Source organism: Octopus sinensis, unplaced genomic scaffold (genome assembly GCF_006345805.1).
Source record: "Octopus sinensis unplaced genomic scaffold, ASM634580v1 Contig16247, whole genome shotgun sequence".
Lineage (NCBI taxonomy): Eukaryota > Metazoa > Mollusca > Cephalopoda > Octopoda > Octopodidae > Octopus > Octopus sinensis.
Window position 1 is genome coordinate 46,032 of NW_021834234.1, and position 22,756 is coordinate 68,787.

Consider the following 22,756-nt stretch of genomic DNA (forward strand, 5'->3'; position numbering starts at 1 on the left):
GGAGATGTATTAGGACATGAAATGTAAAAGCCAGACTAGATTATTTTATGCGCAACTCCATTGTCTCCCGAGACAAAAAGGATGTCAGCAACAATATATATGGATTTCGTAGACAGGAACAATCATATATATATGTATGTATATATGTAAGTGTATGTGTGTGTCTTTGTGTCTGTGTTTTGCCCTCATCACTGCTTCACAACTGCTGTTCATTTATTTACATCCACATAAGTTAGTGGTTTCACAAGAAGAAACTAATAGAATAAGTACCAGTCTTATCAACATAAAAAAATCACTAGGCTGTGTCTCATATATTTTTGTTTGCCCACTCAGTTGTATCTATATATATATGTGTGTGTGTGTGTATATATAAAACACCCTAATGGGAGCCTTAACTCCCAAATTTTAGTAATTTCTTTTATGATCCAAAACTAGGTCAAAAGTACTGAATGGATCTTTATGAAATTTGGAAATTATATTCTATGCATAAGGGCCATAACCCCCATGACAATTCATATATTTTTGCTGTTGATGAAATTTTAACCATAGATATTAGACACAAATGAAGTAATATTTATAAAATTTCATCTTACAAGTTACAAAGACCCCTCCATGGGGACTTAACACCCACAATTTTGTCATTTTATCTAAGCAAAAACGAATACAGTTGTGCTCTTGGAAGCTCTAGGGTTACCCGAGTATAAAAGTTGGGCATTATTTCAATGGTACAACATTGTAACAGTTTGCTTTGACATACACTTACATTGTGATTTCTGCAATGTGGTGCATAAATTGTCAAGTAAATGAGAGGCATCTTTGCCTCCACTGATTCAGTTGTAAAGTGTTGAGTAAAGTTATTTGATTGCAGACCTCCTTTCAGTCTTTTTATTATCACTCGGTCACACATAATCCCCAGATGGTAACATTGATTTCAAGGCCTTCCCAGATGAGTGACTGGTTATTCAAAGACATTTATAGATTGTATATATATTCTGTCCAGTTACGTATCAGTATAGTGGTCATTTGCAAACTCCAGAGGTGACACTTTAATTTCTCCTTAACCCTCACGTCACACAGTTGTTAATATTTATTTCAGTTGGGTCACGCCCTTCCAATTGCTATAGATTCGTAATGCATCTTACAGCTGTGCCTGTCACCCGGATGGTGAGGAATCCTACATTGGGAATGGTAACGACTAGGGTAGTGTAACTGACTGCTTATTGTGATCATTTATCTTTTGGGTTCCTGTAGCCTTTGCTCTCTTTTACAAACCCAGTGAACATATATTTCCTATTTTAAAGAAATTCAAACAATAGATATAAGACCCAAATTAAAACGATTCTCAACAATTCAACTTCTCTGGTTGACATTAAGACACCCACCCCCAACAGGGGCCTTAACTCTCACATTTTAGAGTTCCATGACTTTCATTTTTCAGGAGCAAAATCTTTTTAACAGGTTCAATAAGACTGGAATTTTGGAATCTGTGCATAAAAATCAGTAGTATGGGCACGATTACATGTGGCACGATTACAATTCTTTTAGGGTGTGTAAAGAGGGAAATAACCCTCATTGCAATTTTGATGAAATTCGAAACGTAGATATTCCAGTTCATTACAGAAAATATAACAGAAAAGTCTAATTCTTCAATTGAATGTAACCGGGCAATGCTGGGTATCTCTGCTAGTATATATATATATATATATAAAGGATGACTTTATAACTTCTAAAAGTGTCTGGAGAGTTCTAAGTGAGAAAAGACTCAACCTCTGTAAAATTAGAATGGAGGCCATGTCTATTGAGGAATGCAATAGTAAAAGGAACAAGCGATTTCTCTGAGTCTGGTTTGCAATTTTGTTTACGAACTGATTAAGAAAAAAACAAAAAAGGGACCAGCCAGGGATGATTTCCACCTTCAGTAAGAAAGTGATCATCTTCCTTATAATATTCCAGCAGACAAATGAAGTATGACCTCAGAAATCCCCTTGGATGCAGCTACAGGAACACACATCCATGTGTGACATGGCACTGCAGATACACTGATATTATACAACTGTTGATAGAGCAGCCGCTGCATGCGCTACCAGAGAGTTCAAGCTCCTAACTACCAGGTGGAAGTAGCAAGCAGAAAACTACACAATCCGGTACCTTCATCTCGATCAACAACAAGAACAGAGAAACATGAAAACCAATCAAACCAGATAACGAACCTCATCAGAGGCTAAGACAGGTATTCAAAGCCCTAGCCAGAAAACAAGGTTGATGAATCGGCCTCTTTTCAAACCAGTAAGCTAGGTAGGAGCGCAAAACTGGGCGACAGTTAAACCATCTACTCCTAAAGTATTTTTACCTAGACACCATCTCAAGGAAGGTTGCTAACCAAAGCTAAAGAGTATCATGCTACCTTAACACACAGTCTTGAATGATCATTGACTACAAGAGCAGTTCGTTTGCCCTTTAACGGGTCTTATTTTGGTCCCGCAGGGTGTCCAACAATCACCCTCCCAACTAAGCAATGCTCGGTGGCGTTAAGTCACCAACGACCCGACCATGCAACAGGTTGTACTGGATTACATGGTACCAGTGGTGCACAAGAGCAACCTGATATGTAAATCTAGCAATCAACAACACCCCTTCTAATGCCTTTCTTGCAATTGTTGATTTACAAAGATTAAAGAGAAGCATTAATGCTAACCAATCCCCACAGTTTAGAAGGGTCTGAAAAGGGGATGGGAAGCCCCTTCCTCCCAATCCAGCAAGAAAAACAAGTAAAAGTGTTGGTTCCACAATAATAAAATACACCTGGTTTACTCTAGAGCAGAAGACGTTAGGAAGGGGACCTGGCAGTAGAAACGATGCCAAACATGGAATGTGTGAGAAACATGACATCCTCTGTCCTCTCTGAGTGAGAAAGGATTCTAAACAGCAATCAATGTGGACAGTGACAGTCTGTCCAGCTCAGGACAATAGGAAGGGTGGGTAGATGATGATGTTGATTATAATATACTTACCATTTTTACCACAATAGCTACGGTTGAATCCTGATTTATTTATTCCCTCAACAGCTCCTTCAGCAGTACCATGCCAAAGGCCATCAACTTCATTTGTAATCTTTGGATTTTCTACCTCAAACTTTCTTTTCAATGCTTGGTATCCCTGGTACAATGTTTTATTTTGAATTCTCTCAATCTGTAGAAAAGGAAAATACATTTATGAAAAAACAATCAGTTCACTTCTTTGACAAGGAAATAACGTTTGTGGTGAAAAAAAACCCCAACCCTATCTGCTTTTTTTTTTCTTTTTTATTTGATACCAATTTTGATTCGGCTGTAAATTTTGGTAAGGCATAATAGTTTAGCTGCAAAATGGTGTTGCATTTACAATTCAATGCAAGAAGTTAAAGCAGAGGTATTTTTGTTGAGCAAAGATTTCTTGTGAATATCCAAAAACACATAGAACCATCCCAAAATAGGTTAATACATCATCATCATCATCGTTTAATATCCACCTTCTATGCTGGCATGGGTGGGATGGTTTGACAGGGTCTGGCCAGCCAGAGGCCTGCACCAGACTTCTGTGTCTGTTTTGGCTTGGTTTTTACAGCTGGATGCCCTTCCAAATGCCAACCACTTTACAGTGTGGAGTGGATGCTTTTTAAATGGCACCTGCACTGACAGGGTCACCAAGCAACTTGCAAGATAAGGATCCTTTGAGAGAGGAGGGGGCATTGGAGGAGGGGATCTTGTGTCAGATGTCGAAAAGTTATAGTCAGACAAGACAGAGAGAGGCAAAGATAAAGGATGAGGACAAAAGCAGGTATGCTGCCGCAAAGGAGATGCAATGAGAATTAAATCTTTTATACAAACAAAATGTCTCTTAACATTTTGTTTTAACAATAAACCATCAAATATTGTTTATAAACAGAAATGAAAATACAAACTTTGATTATACGATAGGAAGGCAAATTCCGACGGAAAGTGGCCTGGATGTCGTCATATTCTGGTCCATTTGTGACTTGAACAATTTTAACTAATTCCTTGTCTCCCATTGGTGACCATGTATCAGGGACCGACTCTAGAGGCCAAACAGAAATCAAATATTTCAGAGCAGAATTAAAATTATGAACCCTTTTTCTATTGAAAGTTAAAAAAAAAAAAAAAACAGGAATATCTTGGTCAATTTTGGGATTTAGACAAGAAATACTGCCAACCAGGATGGTGCGAATCAGCCCTGCTTTACCTGCTAGAAATAATAACACAAATACTTTTAAATCAGATCTCAATGCTGGATGTTCAAGAATCAAATAAAGGGCAGATTTTCAATCCTCAGATCATTCTGATTCCAAAAAGGTATAATATTTCTATGTTGAGCATTTGTAGACTGAAGTACAGAGGTCCCAGACTGACAGACAGAATTTCACTTTTATTATAATAGATAAAAAAAACTACAAAAAAATAAACGAGAATGTCTTTATAGTAAAAATATGCACGTACCTTCCTTTTGGTTCTGTTTTCTCTTCATTTTAAATTCCCTCCCTCCGGATTGAAAACTCATTTTCTGAAAATCGTATTTTATTTTGTTCCAATTAATGAATTTCTTTTTCAGTGAGTATGCTCTCTCAAGCTTGGCATTTTCTTTGTCACTAAACATTCTTAGGTTTTTTGGAAAACTTTCTTCAAAGTAAGACCATTGTACCATTTCCTTAATAAGAGTCTCGTCATCAGTTTCTTTGAATTCCTTTATAATGATTGGACAGAGGGTTCAGCATCTTTTACATGAGATTGTCTGCCATAAATTGTAATTGTGTCACTGACAGAAATCTGGATTTTATGTGTTCTACTAATATCCCTTAAACGCAGCTTCTGAAAAAAAAAAATCAACAAAATATATACATATATATATATATATATATATATATATATATATATATATATATATATATATATATATATATATATATAATATATATAGAGAGAGAGAGAGAGAGAGAGAGAGAGAGAGAGAGAGCACCACCACTGCTGCTAACACCTGTTACTAAGAAACACTATAAATATTTCTAACAATCCTAAATTGACCACCATGTAGAAATACATTTTCCACAGTGGGTTCCACTTCATTTGTTAATTTTCTTTTTGAAGATTTTTGTAGTCCTAATGTGAAAAATAATTTAATATCCACACTCGACTCTGACTAAGTCTATACGCAAATATGTACATATGTACTAACTTGTATTCACATTTACTAATGCTAGGGTGCCAGCATGGTACCATTGGCTGCAGGTAATCAGCCCACTATGCATGCAAGACTGCAGGAGCTCCAACGAATCCTGTGATAAAAAATGGTGTAGACCCAAAGTACCGATACTGCAACGATGGGATTGAAACAGTGGACCACCTAATCTCTGGGTGTAAGGATTTAGCACCTGTAGAGTATCAAGACAGTGTCGACCAATATCTAATTTGGATAATGTATCAGCTTTATAAAATCAAAATTGCTGACAAATGGTACAAGCACCACCCTGAAGCTGTTAGAGAGGGAGAAAATGTAACGATTCTTTGGGACTTCCCAGTATGTACAGATGTGACCATCAAGGCAAATAAACCAGAAATTGTTTTGAAAGACCAAAACAATAAAGTCTGTTTATTGATTGACGTGAGCGTACTTTGTGTCTATGATATTTCGGCAAAAGAATTTGATAAGCTCAGAAAATATAAAGATCTGCTGATTGAAATCGAAAAGATGTGGCATCTCAAGATGGTTACAATACCAGTAACTGTAGGAGCACTTGGAATGATCAAAAAAGGAACTGAAAATTATTTATGAATGATCCCTGAATTACCATCCAGGCAGGAAGTGCTAAAGATTGTCTTAACTGGTATGTTACACATATTGAGAAGAGCATCATTGCTGTGAATTTTCTTTCCTTTTTTCCCCTTTATTTTCTACTAATGTATACAGTACATTTCTCTGCCCTAGGTGTCAGGAAGACACTCAGCAAGAAATAGAAACAGAACTGGAAGATGATAATGAAAATAACGATAACAATAATAAGAGGACTAATAATAAAAGGAGAACTAATATCGATAGAAGACTGCATGGAGTTAGAATAGATACAGACTACTATGTAAGTAGTAGTGAAGAAAGTTTATTAACAGCTACTAAAGTCACAGCAAGAGATAGGGAAACCAACCAAAATACCAAACGAAGTAGAAAATCAGAAAAAAGAAACAGAAATTATCTGACTGGCAGGAGAAGGCATTGCATGGTAGATTCCCAAAGATAGTTTCAACAAATAGTAGTAGTGAGACATGGTTATGTTTGCTTAAAGGATGGCTGAATAGGGAGACAGAATGTTTGTTAGTAGCAGCACAAAATCATGCATTAAGGACTAATTGGATAAAGGCCAAGATAGACAATAACCAAGTAGATTCCCAGTGTAGATTATGCAAATCAAAAGAGAAAAATGTTACTCATATAGTAAGTGAATGTAACATGATGGCAAAGAAAGAATAGAAGAAAAGACATGATAACCTAGGGAGAGTAATCCACAGGGAGGTATGTAGAAAGCTAAGATTTGACTATACTAATAATATGAAGATGAACCTAATAAAGGTACTAGAAAGTAAGAAATGTAAGATGTTGTGGGAGTTTAACATTCAGACTGGCAGAGTAATAGAAGCTAGAAGGCCTGGTTTAGTAGCAGTAGGTAAAGAGAATAGAAAGTGCCAGATAATTGACTTTACAGTCACAAATGATGAGAAAGTCAATATAAATGGTTTAGAAAAAAACAGCAAAGTACCAGGACCCAACCACTGAATTACAGAGACTATGGAAAGTGCGGGTAAAATCTATTCCAGTAGTTATAGGTGCATTGGGAACTATCGCTAAAGATTCGAACAGATGAATAGAGGGAATAGGCATAACACATAATTTAGTACAGCTCCAGAAAACAGTGTTATTAGGGACAGCTTGGATGCTTAGGAGGGTTCTTGGCATCTAAGGTTATTCTGTTGTAGCCTGATGTTAGGAATTTTTCTTTTCAACAGTCTAATCTGTTGTACATATATGAATAATAATATAAAAATTTTCTCATTGAAATTGGAAAATGTGGTTACAGTGCCAGTGATTGTAAGAACAATTGGACTGATCAAAAAAGGAACTGAAAATTATATGAGAATGACCCCAGCACAAGAAGTACAAATGGTTGTTTTAACTGATACATTACATGTTTAGTAGAAAATTGTTGATATGAGAATGATAACCATCCATGTAAATTTTGTTTTCTACATAACTTCATCTGATTTTGTAAATGAACAACCTGGTGTGTTTATTTTAATTGCCTATCAATGTACAAAGTGAGTTTTTTTTTCCCTGGGTGTCAGGAAGACACTTGGCAAGAAATGGAAACAAAATTGAAAGAAAAACAAATAATAATAATAAAAAAAATAGTAAATGCCCTGATGCTCTTCCAGGCAGTGGCCCTCATGACTTTTGGATGTGTTATCATGTACATTGTTTTGGTATAAAAGATGGGTTGCAGCAATTATTCCACTCAATACCACAGACTTGCTTGTCAGAATGCCCTGATGCTGTACCAGGCAGTGACTCACATGACTTCTGAACATAATTGATTGGATGTGTCATCACGTACATATTTGATCTTAGCGTGAAAGATGGGCTACAGCAAATATTCTGCTCAATACTAGAGATTTGCTTGTCAGTTTTTTTACCTTAACCAGTTGAGCATGTCCCTTAGTGGCTGACGATATGTGCATCTCTGATCATGAGCAGTAGTGGGAGAGGAACATCATAGCCATACGTTGAGCAGGATTCTTTAGAGTTTGAATAATTCATCCCTGAAAACATGGGTGTTTTGTTCATCATCCTTAAACAACCCTTATTCAAGGACCTTTTGAGCAGGATGGGCTACTCAAGCCGAAGAAAATTCTAACTGGGCCCTGCTTGCAAGTTCATGCACTTTTTTACTATAAGATCACCATGTTGCACACATATGGTTGTGATGCATGTGCCTAGTGTACCCTTATCAGACGGGTAGTCATGATGGGTGTATTTGGCTTTGTATATTTGGCTCCCAGTGTCACTTTGATGGCATGCATTGCTCTCTCATGTAATAATGATATTTGTACTGAAAAACAAGATTGAGTGAGCTTCTGCCCTTTTGCTCAATGTGTGGTTTCCGTCCATGCTGGGAAACCAACAATCTATGAGTCTCAGTTGTGTTGACATCAACTGCCCACATTTTCAGGAGGTTTCTCTCCATCAAATATTGTTATCTCCTTATGCCTCAAATATATTGTTGTACGGTTGATATTGTCAATGATAGATAAAGACTACACTGTAACAGTGTTATAACAATACAAAATAGAAACAGTAACAAACACTTCAGGAACCAACAATCAATATTTCCAACACACCCACTCAAACTCTAAAGTGTATCTGGACTTCAAAGACCAAACTGTGAACTCCTGACTACATCAGACAGCTTCTATTTATATGAAGTGGTGCCATCTACTCTCGTCAGGGGTGTCGTACTCTCATCGCAACAAATATATATATATGTACCTTAGGGCTCTGGTTGAGACCCAGTTGGAAAATGAAAATAAAATGCATTTCAATCAGAAAATGATAACAACAATAATAATTAAATAAGAACCCTGTATTGTTGTGGACAACTTACTCGAGATTCTGTCAAGTCCACATCATCAAATGGTATTTGCTGAGTTGTTAATAGAGAATCGTACTCTTTTTTAACAGTTTCTATAGCATTGTCAAGATTTTGGTATTTAGCAAAGAATTTCAATGTGACACCAACGTCTTTTTGACCAGCAGAGACATCATATTCTATTTCTTTATCTTCATCATCTTCATCATCTATATCTTCATCATCTGAAATAGAAGAAATGTTCATTTTGTCAATGAAAAATAACCAAACAAGCAGCAGAAGATTTCTTATGTTGCAGCTTCAAAATTAAATAATAATTCTAGTGTTTTCTGTTTTTCTGTTTAGTGAAGAGTTATAAGTTCCTGAGATAATGAAGTTAACCTGAAAAAGACTATCACCTTATCCCTGTGGGGAGTGATAACAACTGCTCTTTAATTATTGCTATATATTACTATCTAGTACATGTTTACAATACGACTATTTCAGACCACTGCTACCATCCTAGGACTCTGTGTAGTGAACGATGTCAAGTGTTGTTAAAATTATTTCTTCTCTTTTTGTATTCAAGTTTAAATTCTCTCTAATTCATCATCATCATTTGAAGTTCAATGTCCATGCTGGCATGGATTAAATAGTTTGACCAGGGATGGTAAGCTGAGGGGCTGCACCAGAATCCAGTCTCATTTGGCATGGTTTCTACAGCTGGATGTCCTTCCTAATGTCAACCACTCCAAGAGTATGATGGGTGCCAATTTGCATGACTCTGGTATCTAGCACTACTGCGATTTTTCTTGGCTTGATGGGTCTTCTTTTGAAGCATGACATAATGCCAAAGATCTTGGTCGTTGCCTCCATGAGGCCCAACACTTGAAAGGAGCTTTTCATATCCCACCATCACCAGCCATTTTGTGTCCATAAGGTCCAATGCTTGAAAGGTGTTTTTTACATGCTACCAGCATGGGTGCCAGTTACAACTACGATTTCACTTGGCTTGAAGGGTCTCCTCAAGCAAAGCATATTGTCAAAGGTCTCAGTCACTAGTCATCGCCTCTGCGAGACCTTACATCAAAAGATCATGCTTCATCACTTTGTCCCATGTCTTCCTGGGTCTACCTCTTCCACAGGTTCCATCCACAGTTAGAGATCGGCACTTCTTTACACAGCTGTCTTTGTCCTCATGCATCACATGACCATACCTGAGCAGGAATATATATATCATCAACATCATTATCATCATTGCCGTTTGATGTCTGCTTTTGATGCCGGCATGGGTTGGACGGTTTGACTGAGAACCAGCAAGCTGGGAGGCTGCACCAGGCTCCAATCTGATTTGGCAAGGTTTCTACAGTTGGATGCCCTTCCTAATGCCACCCACTGAGAATGTAATGCATGCTTTTTATGTGCCAGTCAGGTGGCACTGGCATTGGCCACATTTGGATTGAGCTGTTTACATGTCACCGGCACAGGTGGCACTGGTATCGGCCACACTCGGCCAATGCAAGAATCTTCATTCATTACACTAATCATTTTGACCCATCTAGCATCAATCCCTCATGGGTGGGATACTGTACAACTGGTTTAGGTGTATCCCTTGGTAAAGATGTATCTGAGGTGACTGCATTAAAATAAACTCTGGTTCCATCCTTCTCTAGCAACCAGCACTTCTTAATACAGCTACCCTCATCCATACATATCACATGTGCATACAACTGCAGCCTTCTCTCTTGCATGTCATATCTGATGCCTCTTTTGCCAATCTCTCTCAACATGTACTTTGCTCTCACATGCACACTGACATTGCACATAAAATGGAGTATATTGGCCTTCATTTCCCTCTAGTCTTCACATGTCCTCTGATTCAGGGCTAGTGTTTCCCTTTCATGTAGCATTACTGTTCACACACAAGCATTATACAATCTACCTGCGGTTCTGAGAAGAAGAGGACTTTTGTCACCAACAGAAGTAGAAGCTCTCTGAACATTCTCATGCTGGTTCTTTTTCTAGCAACTATACTTTCAGTACATCCACCTCCACTGCTAATTAATCTTACTTACTTGTACTTGTGACGGCATTCACCCATGGCGGGTTGAGCCAGCTTCTTCTTTGTTCCTAACGGAGAGTTAATTGCCTCAATTAATCTGCTAATTAATCTGCTAAAGAGCAGAAGCAATCTGCTACCTCTACTGTATAGAATTTCTACATACACTTTTTCTATATATTGAAGCGACTACAGTCATGTCTGTTTGCCTTCTTTGGTCTTTGCTAAGTTGGATCAGAGGCCCTTTCACATTATGCAACAAACACAATAACAATTCAACATAAACAAGGAATAATATATAAACATATATGAAACACAATAATCTAAGCAAAATGTAATTTTATTCAAAGACCGTGAAAGCATTTAAGGAAAGCAACCCATGTGGAGGGGGAAATCAACTTAGCTAAGTCAAACAAGAAAGTCGAACCAGAATATCCCAACAATATTGACTTTCTGCCACTCATTCAAATTGCTATATTCAAAGGTGCAACTGGACAACTTTACTATTATCCCAAGGATGAAATATTCCACATCCTCTACAAAATTGCACATTAGTGGTTCATGGATAGCTCATGTGATTCTTTTGCTAGTGTTCTCTTGTATGGGTGTTGCACAAAATCAGAGCAAAGTCCATCTCCTCTTCATTCAACTTGCGGATGCTTAATTTTGTCTTCTTTTGGTGCACATGATGGTTCCATCAGTTCTTCTTTTGTTTCACAAAGAACTGGGAACTTCGATTGAGTGAATCTGGGGTGTGAGGTCGGTGGTGGTGGTGGTGGTGGTGGTGGATTCCCCTTATAAGTTTCTCTTGTCTGTACTGTATCTCCCTGTCACTTCTCTTCTGGAAACTTGGGGCATCCAAAGGCACCCACAAGTATTTCTAAGGTATGTGACATGAGGTACCCCACATCATTTGGGTAATTAGTTTTAAGATGTCACAGTTAATTATTGTAGTCTTTACGGTTAAGCGTGACGTGAGGCTCTGCCCTGCTGCACTAGAATTACTGCTTTGGGTTCTGAACTCATCATGGGTCACAGCCCTAGAGTGGACTTGAGGTTTTCATGGGCCGTTAGAATTTATAAATCTATACTGACCCTTCCCGAGTAAGGAAAAAGTGTCACTAGTTTCTTCCTAAATAATATTCAATATGAGAAAAAAAAACAAAAGAATTTACCTGATGATACATGTGAACCATCTGAACCATCTGCTGGCATTTGTTGGAAATATTCTTCAAATTTCTGTTAGAAGTAAGCAAATAATTCATTATCCAATGTAAAAATAATTAATTTCTGTTAATTACTATGCAATGTTTTAATTCATTGTTTCTATCACAAATATTGTTTTAAATTAATATTTCCATTTATTGTATCATAGAATAACTTCCTCTGAGGAACAGGCTTTTGAATATTCTGTTGTTTGGGGAGGAATTTTTACTTACAGAATAAAAAGAAAAGAAATTTGCTTGTTTAAGTGACTGTAGAAAATTATTCATGGAATTGAATTTGGTATCAAGATTCCATGTTATGCCCAAACACCAGCTTAATAATGACAAACCGATTTTACTTAATTCCTCATTATTTTCAAAACTGTTTAAAACAAAGGAAGAACATTTCTGTTGAAACAGACTGGCTTTGAGTAAATCCCAGTGAATTACTGGTATGTCAACAGTGCTTTACTGCAATGCTATATATACTGTCCTACAGAGTATATCTGCAGATGTGTACCCAACACTGTGGGTATAGATAAAAGGAGAAAGAAGAAAAGGAACGGGTCCAGCCAAACGATCTTTTTCTGTCCCCAACACATATTGTATACAGAAAGTGTTTATATGACGCTCAGTTTATATGCACTCGTCTTGCTTACACCCATCTATGCATAGACAATATAGTTTATAGAGACATGATGTTTACATTACTATAAAAATATATATATACCGATATTGTATATATATATATATATATATATATAGACAAGACATTTACATTAGTCTGTACACACAGATATTGTACATCCATTACATAGATATGGGTGTCTATGGTTCTGTATGTGTGGTTAGCCCTGAAACGATGTAATCTCAAGGAAAAATGAATTTGATATTCAAAATCTGCATCTCAATGAAGGGTCATCCATAAATAATAATATAAAAATATAATTTTCAATGAGAACTTAACTACAAATTTCTTTCTCTCTATTTGTTACCATGAATCTCTCTCTCTTATTTTTCTCTCTGCCTCTCTTTCTCTCTCTCTCTCTCTCTCCCTATATATATATATATACACACACCACACACACACACATGTATTATCTCTCACGCATTGCTTTCATACTGTTTAAAACAATGCCTTCTAAAGTTTACTTCCGTTGTATCACAGCTTCTATGCACAAACCCTGTTTTTTCATTGCTCTTCTGACCTCGTCTCTAGAATTCATATTTTTTACATCCAAATCATCTTTGAAGACTGCAGAATAAATGATAATCAGATGGAACAGTGTCTGACGAATATGGTGGGTGGGGCATCGTTTCCCATTCAAACTGCTCCAGCCTTTGGAATGTCATTCTTGCTGTATGTGGCCAAACATTATCCTGATGGAAGAACACCTTTCGTCTTGAAACCAAAGATGGTCGTTGTTCTTCTAGTGCTGACTTAAACTGCTCAAGCTTCTCACTGTAGATCTCCTTCATTATCGTTTGGTTTGGCTTTAAAAGTTCAAAGTGGACTAAACCTTTCATATCTCACAAAACTGATAACAGCACCTTATATGGGTGAAGACCTTTTTCTCCTGGGGTGTCGGTCTTTCTCCTTTTCCTACCCACTGTCTTCAGTACTTGACATTTTTATAGAGAACCCATTTCTTGTCACCAGTCGCTATTCAGTCCAAAAAAGATTCATTCATGAGATGTGACAGCAAAGAAGAGCACACCTTCACTCTCAGTGCATGATTAGACTCAGAAAGTTTGTGAGGAAATCATTGACACAATTTGCTGTTTGCTGAGTTGTCTGATGGCATGCAGGTGTCGATGAATGGTTGAATGACCAAATCCAAGCTTCTCTGTTAGTTCCTTAACAGTTATGATGGGATTTTGTTCCACCAGGCTTTGCAGGACATCCTCATAGAGCTCTACAGATCTTCCAGAATGAGGGTCGTCTTCTAGGCTGTAGTTTCCGACTGAGAATTTGTGGAACCACCATTGACACTGGTTTACACTTATTGTCCGATCCCCATTTACTGCATTAATATTCCTCGCACATTCCATTGCGTTGCTTCCTTTATTGAACTCATTAAGCAAAATATGCCAAATATGATCCTTTGTAACTTCCATTGTAGCTTTGAAAAAATAACTGTTAAAATTGAACTGCACTCTTCAACACTTGCATTAAGAATAATTAAAAGGTAAAATTACTACCTGCTTTTATAGCAAGTTGATGCTGGTAGTTTATCCCATCCCCCTCCGACTTTCAGTTCATGCAATGGAAAAAATCACATTATTTATGGAAAAGAAATGTGTCCGCATGTATGATGGCTCACTTGCATTTAATGAGGCTGCAAAGAGAGAGACTTGGAGACACCACTATGAAAGGTTGCCAAATGAAGAGAATGAATGGGAGAAAGAGAGCCTGCCAAATGTCGACCCAACAGAGGGACTAGCTATCTAAATCTACAGTACCTTGGTAGATAAAGCAATTAAGGGTATGAAGACAGGGTAAGCCCCAGTCCATCAGAAATCACTGCAGAGGTGCTTAAAATATCTGGTGGTGTAGGCTATAGTCTAGTCCAGTGGTTCCCAAATTATGAGTTGCGACCCACCTGTGGGTCACGAACAGAATCTTAGTGGGTCGCAAAAAGTTATAAAATTACGCATTAGCTTTGACTAATTGCTGTCTATCGAGATACTCAGTAGAGTTAAGTGAGTCGTCATAAACTGGTGTGATAAATAGTGGGTCGCGACTCTAAAAAGTTTGGGAACCACTGGTCTAGTCACTTGTGTAGTCAATGAGGTGATACATGAAGGAGTCATACCCAATGACTGGTGTAGCAGCACCATAGTTCACTGCTACAAAGGTAAAGGTGATGCTTTAGTTACGAATAAATACAGAGGTATCAAGTTGTTGGATTAGGTAATGAAAGTCACAGGGAGGGTCATACCCCAACTAATTAGGGAGAGAGTCAGTCTAGATGAGATGCAGTTTGGGTTTGTGCCAGGGAAAAGCACCACTGATGCTATATTTCTGGTAAAACAGCTGCAGGAGAAATACCTAGCCAAAGATAAGCCCCTGTACCTGACTTTTGCTGACATGAAGAAAGCCTTCGACAGGGTCCCCTGATCACTTATCTGGTGGTCAATGCGGAAACTTGGGATAGATGAGTGGTTAGTGAAAGCTGTACAAGCCATGCTTAGGGATGCCGTAAGTAAGGTGAGGGTTGGTAACAAGTATAGTGAAGAATTCTGAGTAGGGTTAGGGGTCCACCAAGGATCAGTCCTTAGCCCCCCCCTATTCATCATAGTCTTCCAGGTTATAACAGAGGAATTCAAAACAGGATGCCCCTGGGAGCTCCTCTATGCTGATGACTTTGCTCTAATAGCTGAGCTCCTATCAGAACTAGAGAAGTTTCAGGTGTGAAGCGAGGTCTAGAATAGAAGGGCCTTAGAGAGAATTTAGCAAAAACCAAGGTCTTAATAAGTAGGAAGGCAGACAAATCACAAATCCATTCAGGTAGATGTCCTGCTTGATCTGTAGAAAAGGCATCGGTAGAAATTCCATAAGATGTACCCAGTGCAAGCTATGGACACACAAGAGGTGCAGCAATATCAAAGAAGCTTAACTGGGAAGATAGTTTTTGTGTGTGCCAAATGCAGTGGGGCGATAAACACAGGAAATGTGCAGAAAACAGCTTCCATCACATGCCAGGTGGAAGAACTAGAAGTAGTTCATAGCTTCTGTTTCCTAGGTAACCAAGTCATCATTGGGGGTGGATGCATTGAGAGCAGAACTGCTAGAATGAGAATACCCTGGGCAAAGTGAAGAGAGCTCCTACCTCTGCTGTTAACAAAGAGCCTCTTGCTCCAAGTGAAAGGTAGACTGTATGACGCGTGTGTGAGAACAGCCATGCTACACGGCAGTGAAACATGGGCTGTGACAGTTGAGGACATGCATAAGGCTGCAAGGAATGAAGCCAGTATGCTCCACTGGATGTGTAATGTCAGTGTGGATACACAACAGAGTTTAAGAACCCTGAGAGAAAAGTTAGACATAAGAATCATCAGATGTGGTGTGCAAGAGAGATGACTGCGCTCGTATGATCATGTGTTGCGAATGGATGAGGACAGCTGTGCGAAAAAGTGTCACACCCTAACAATGGAGGGAACCTGTGGAAGAGGTAAACCCAGGAAGACCAGGAATGAGGTGGTGAAGAACGACCGTGAAATTTTGGAACTCACGGAGGTGATGACAAGCAACCAAGACCTTTGGAGATATGCTATACTTGAGAAGACCTGGCAAGCCAAGTGAGACCATAACCATGGCCTATGCCAGTGTAACATAACCAGCCCACTTAAGAGTACTCATCAATCATTGGGTGATAAACTGCACTTGCGAAGACCTGTTGAGTCAAGTGAAGTCATTGTGGTGGACGATGCCAGTACTGCACTGCATCTGCCGTACGGCATCTGTGTCGGTGAGCACGTACGTAAAAAGCACCATTTGAGGATTGTTGTTGCCAGTGCCACATGACTGGCCCCCATGCCAGTGGTACATAAAAAGCACCCACTACACTCTCGGAGTGGCTGGCATTAGGAAAGACATCCAGCTATAGAAACCTTGCCAGATCAGGTTGGAGCCTGGTGCAGCCTTCTGGTTTGACAGTCCTCGGTGGAACCGTCCAACCCATGCCAGCATGGAAAGCAGACATTAAACAATGATGATGATGATGATGATGATGATGATGATATTCCACCCATCCCTGCTAGATGTAGGGTTTGCTGACCCCTGCTACTTTGTCGAACTCTTGACCGTATCAGATTTTATATTTTGGAGATTTCCCCACTCCGACAGGAGGTTGAGTTCCACTCAGTTACATTGATGTTATTGGAAAAGACACAGAACAAGAAACACAGTGAAAGGGGGGGAGGCAGACAGAGATTATTGGTGTGGCATTGTTTAAATGTGTCATGATTGTGGCAGCTTGGAGGAGGAAAAGAGTGAAAGGAAGACAGACATCACTGTCTTCAAATCTGCTGAGTCAGAACTGACTCAGGGTTAAATAAGAACAATAAAATCAGCAGCCAAACTACAAAGAAGTCCTTCAGTGTTACCAATTCTTGTAGAGTTGGTTTTCGATACAACAACAACAACAAACAAAACATTCTTAGCGTCAAATGTTACAATGGAATATTTCAGAAGCAAGAATTTGGTGATGGGAAATGGTATAATGAAAGGATAAAGCACAACAAAATATAATGAACAGCATTAAAGGTAGCATGAAGAAAGGTACCCAGGACATGCTGTGAAGTGGTTGGCATTAGGAATGGCATCCAGCCATAGAAACCATGCCAAAGCAGACACTGGGGTTCAATAAACCCTTGTGGCTCATTGGAGCCAGTCAAAATGTTGCACCCATTACAAAATGGAACAAGGGCTGTAAATGAGGATCATTTCTATTTCTTTTCTTTATTGTGGAATATCACTTTGGTAAATTCCAAGAAAATCAACATCAAACAACTAACAACAAAAACATCAACCAACCTTCAGAATTTCTGTGTCTTGAGGATAAACCACAAAGTAAACATCTTTGATCCGGTTTGAATTTTGATTTGAGTAGCTTTTCACTGCTTCATACATAGTTTTGGGTAGGTTTACAATGGGGTACTTCAATATCCCAGCACCTAATATAGGAAATGCAAGGCTTTTTGCACCCAATTTCTCAGCTTTTTCCAGACAAATGGTTATTATTTGAGTCAAGTTTGCCAGAATCTAAAAGAAAATAAGTGTCTAGTAAATGGTAATAGACATTTTATTAAATTATTTTCTTATTACAGGAAGAAATCATTAAGTTGTAATAAATATATTCTCCCCTCACAACTGTAATTCCTATCACTCTTTAGTCCTGCAAGGGACAAGGCAACCTCACTCATGTTGCTGCTACAATAAAACAGACCCAATCCACCGTGTAAAATGGTTGTTGAATGAAGAGAGAGAATGCAGACCCAAGAGGAGTCTTTAGTGTTGTTGAGGACATGACAACCTCTCTAGTGCTCGTGCCATGACAGAGAAAAACTCACCAATACAGAGAGTAAAACAGAGAAATATGTTTTAATATAGTCTTATTTATCAGTCACATAACTGTTGTTAGGCCATGAGGCTTTTTTCCTTCTATTTATATATAAAAGTGTCCTGTTCATCGATATCTTCTGCTTCCTTCCAATGATAACTTGGAAGAACAAATATTAAACAGGATGCTGTCATTTGCTTTGTGATTCTCACACAACATGCATAAGGTTCTCTTCAAACATTAACTGTTTCAATAAATCAATATCATATGATTGATACTTACTGAATGAGAAGAATTTTCATCCCAGTCAGGTAATGCCAGATGAAATACATTGTCACATTTGAGGTTGTATCCTTTAGTGATGGCTATTTCAGATGTAGAAATACCTTGAGGATATTTCTGGTTACATTCACTTTGTATCTGGGCACCAGCAACATTGAGAATAGATTTGGAGATAGACCCTTTGTGAAGCTGGAGCTGTTTATTGGTGCTGTTAACGATGACATCAACCTAAAAAAGTAATTTATGTTAAACAGCTAAGGAACATTCCGTGGAGAGAAGAGAGATACATTGTTGCAGTTGATATTGTTGTTAAGAAAGGCTCTACAGAATGGCTGTAGTAAGTTTGAGGTTGTTAAAGTTAGCAAAAGATGTACTCAAGATATCAGATGTGAAGGAAATAAAATGTTTGAGTTTGACTGAGAAAATGTTTTAATTAACTTTAATGATTCCTCATTTGGAAATGAAATAACAATTAAATATAAATAAGTTACATGAATCAATTTACTCACAGATGCATTAGAAATTGAATCAGTCTTTAGTTTTATTTTAATGCCAGCATTTTCTCTGGATGTCACATTAGTTCTGGGTGTCATAGAGGATGATTCCTGTTGTGAGCCAGGAAGGGATGCATTTGACGATACGGTGTCTGAAAATAAACAAATATCAGTGTGTGTATAGATACACACACACACATACACACACATATGCATACCAACATCATTATTACCCCCCATCATGATATAACGTCCACCACTCCCAAACAGTTGAAGGAATCTGGAGTAGAGGTAGACCCAGGAAGACATGGGATGAGGTAGTCAAGTATGACCTTCGAGCGCTGGGCCTCACAGAGGCAATGACGAAGGACCGAGATCTCTGGAGATACGCTGTGACTGCAAAGACCCGGGCTGCTTCCTGCACCAGTTTCGTATAGCCCCAGCCCATCCAAAGTACCTTGGATTGCAGAACATCCTGCTGTGCTTACCTTTGCTCATAGAGTGACCTGCTGTGCTTGAGGAGACCTATTGAGTCAAGTACATCAATATCAATATCAAAACAAATATCAAATGGAAATTGTAGTTACAACACCGGTGCCGGCGGCACGTAAAAATCACCATCCGAACGTGGCCGATGCCAGCACTGCCTTGACTGGCTTCTGTGCCGGTGGCACATGACCTGCTGTGCTTGAGGAAACTTATTGAGTCCAGTACATCAACATCAAAATAAATATCAAATGGAAATTGTAGTTGTGGTCCCTCTACAGGTGGCACGTAAAAAGCACCCACTACACTCTCAGAGTGGTTGGCATTAGGAAGGGCATCCAGCTGTAGAAACACTGCCAGATCAGATTGGAGCCTGGTGCAGCCTCCTGGCTTCTCAGATCCCGGTCAAATTGTCCAACCCATGCCAGCATGGAAAACGGACGTTAAACGATGATGATGATGATGATGATTCCCTCCAGGCCCAAGTGGAACAAAATGATATATAAAGACACATCCGTCATAGCAAAAGTCATGCCCCAAAACTGTTATATATATTCCTGTCCATGCTGGGCCCTACACCTACATCTGTCCCTATGAAGCATCCCCTTAACCACATCTCATCTTCCTAACACCCATCCCTCCATTACTCTTCTAACTACGGTCCTACTTTGCTGCTGTAACCATTTGACAGCAGAATCTTCACATATTCATCACCACCACCACCACCCTTTCGTTAATACCAGTCGCCTCACTTGCATCATCATCTCCATCCATACAACCTTCCATCGATCATCCCTTTCTGTCCCTTCCCTAATCTTTCCCACCCACCCCTCTTAGCTACACCTTACTCTGCCAGGCTTCATGGTTAACACTTCTCCTATCTGCAATCATTCTCAACACCCTCTCACAGTCATTGCTAATACTCCCTCCAATTTTCTGGCCCCACTCACTACAGCCACCCCCATGTATCTCTGACTCCCATCTCTTTCACACTTCATCATCTTTGCTTTCCCTCTGCTGTCAGATCCTGGTCATCATCTCTCTACCTCCTCATCCATCAACAGATTGATGGTTCTGCTGCTCTCCACCCTTCCTATGCTGCTTCTTGTCACCTCCTCCTAACCGAGCCCCGTCAGTCTATCAACTCCACCTGAAACCATTGTTCCTCACTCCATACATCCACCTCTAGCCCCATCTCTAACCTCTTCCCTTCTCATCTCACACTCTGATGCCATTACCCTCCCATTCCTTCTTTCCTCATCCACAGTCTCCCTTATACTCCCCTTCTTGTAACTTGGGACTATGCTCTGGCACCCAATTACCACCATCTTTCTCCCTTCCAGATACTGTCATGCACCCTTGCATAAATATAAGGACGCCATGAGCCTCGTCTATATCCAGACAACTGTGCTTGACCCTCTGTCAAACTTTAGGCTTTCTACCCCAGGCATCAAGCCAACTCCCTCCCCACCAGTTCCATCGGGGAGTTTTTATCCTTTTCGATTCTTTGCTTTGTCTTGCAAGTTACTTGGTGACCTCACCAGTGCTGGTGCCATGAGAAAAGCAGCTTCCAGTCCTCACTGTAAAATGGTTGGCATTATGAAGGGCAGCCAGCCATCCACACTCAGCCAGCTAGTCACACTCAGCCAGCCAGCCGCACTCAGCCAGCCAGCTGAGTGTGGAACCTAACACAGATCTAGAGATCACCAGATCTTGTTAAACTGTGTAACCCATGCCAGATCAAAGATGGACATTAAATAATGATGATGATGCTATAGAAATAAGTGTAAGATGCCATCGACTAGGAAAACAGGCATTCGTACATTTGTTTATAGAGTAGGTAATTTACCACCAAAACTATACAGTATTATAAATCCATTTCAGCCATTCTTACAAATCAGTTTTGCACAGGATAACATCTAACACTGTGCTCATCAGAGTGGCCAGTATGGAAGTAGGGCAATGGGTTTCTGACAGCAAGTGCCACATCTCTAATTGCAAAAGACAATTAGAGAGGAGGATTCCATCATTGGTTATGCCACTTGTCCAAAATCTCTGAGTGAGGAGTAACTGCCAGCAAAGTGGAATTTGGGTTTTAATTAAGCATCTGGGTGGTGAGAGTTCTTAAATATAAGTTCTCTTTTTGGCAAGGCACAGACTTCACCTTCTGCTACCATTGAAGTAAAGATTACTTTCCTTTGGCAATCATAACATGCGTAGCCATGTAGGTGGCATTTTTCTCTCATAGACCTTAAAGGAGGTCTTGGGATTGTTATATATGGTTCTGAATGGACCTTTTAGTCATGTTCACATATTTCCACATGTTCTTCTATTTGCTGAAGTAACATTCAAATGATACTGAACGGAAATAAATACAAGTTTTCACTGTATAATCTGCTCAATATTAATACAAAGACAGTTCATAATTACTGGGAAAATATTTAAACAGAAAAAAAAAATGAAAATGTTTTCTCACAAAACTGACTGATACAGGTTTGAGAAGCACTTTAGGTTGTTCTAAGCAGAAAAAGAAAAGTGAGAACATCTGTGTAGTATCAGAGGTCATTCTGTTTAAAAATGCAGTTTTAATAATGCCCAACAGGGTTTCTGAAAACCATTTGACCAGACTATTTGGTGGGAAGATTCCATTGCCCTTGGTTATAAGAGAGATAAATGCTATCAGATCATTGATGTAGCCATACCAAATGACATGAATGTTGTGAGTAATGTGGTTGGAAATATCCCCAAGTACTCCGAACTGAAAGTGGAAATGGCAAGAGTGTATGGAATGCGAGAGGGTAACGTGAAAGTGATACCAGTGGTGATCAGAATGCTGGGTTCAATCCCATTGAAACTTCAAAACTTCTTAAGGCAACTGGAAATCCCTTGCAAGATTGATGTCTTACAAAAAGCAGCCTATCTGGGCACAGCGCACATCTTAAGGAAAGTATTATCCGTCTGAGGTCCTTGTTGTGACTTGACAGATGACTAAAGACTCCAGTGCATTTTTACCTACACTGTATTACGAAGGAATAATAATAATAATAATAATAATAATAATAATGATATAATATCAGTTTTACAGTTGCATGGTACCTTACATTTGTTCTTTCCAAAAGGCCAGAAATTTCTCCAAAATCCGTGCGAACCTTGTATAAAAGAAAAGAAAAATAGAACATAATAATGATGATGATGATGTTGATGATTTCATTTATTTTCCCACAAGGGCAAAAGTTGAGGGAGACAATACAAAGACAGACATAAAGTGTGGGGGGTTTACATGTAATAATGAAATAATAATAATAATAATAATAATAATAATAATAATAATAATAATAATAATAATGCTAAAACAGTGCCCCAATGCAATACTAGACAGTGGCTCTCATGGCTTCTGATCTTAACTGATTGAAAGTGTTATCATGTACAGTGTTTTGTTTTGGTATAAAAGATGGGCTGCAGCAAATATTCTGCTCAACATCACAGATTTATTTGTCAGTTGT

At 38.8% G+C, this 22,756-nt stretch overlaps 1 protein-coding gene across 2 annotated transcripts in view; it reads right to left on the minus strand.

The window, feature by feature from the left end:
* LOC115230737 (protein mono-ADP-ribosyltransferase PARP14-like) overlaps positions 1-22,458 on the minus strand; it is a 51,317-nt gene extending 28,859 nt beyond the window's left edge. For both annotated transcript variants that reach the window (XM_029800870.2, XM_036499786.1), the window contains exons 1-9: positions 22,355-22,458; positions 18,783-18,919; positions 18,274-18,501; positions 17,466-17,693; positions 11,897-11,960; positions 8,699-8,907; positions 4,494-4,862; positions 3,941-4,074; positions 3,012-3,189 (exon numbers count right to left, since the gene is read on the minus strand). In XM_029800870.2, coding sequence (XP_029656730.1) covers positions 4,740-4,862; positions 8,699-8,907; positions 11,897-11,960; positions 17,466-17,693; positions 18,274-18,501; positions 18,783-18,866 — 936 coding nt within the window. In that variant the 5' untranslated portion in view covers positions 18,867-18,919; positions 22,355-22,458 and the 3' untranslated portion in view covers positions 3,012-3,189; positions 3,941-4,074; positions 4,494-4,739. The remainder of the gene's footprint in view (positions 1-3,011; positions 3,190-3,940; positions 4,075-4,493; positions 4,863-8,698; positions 8,908-11,896; positions 11,961-17,465; positions 17,694-18,273; positions 18,502-18,782; positions 18,920-22,354) is intronic.
* Between the last annotated feature and the right edge of the window lie 298 nt (positions 22,459-22,756).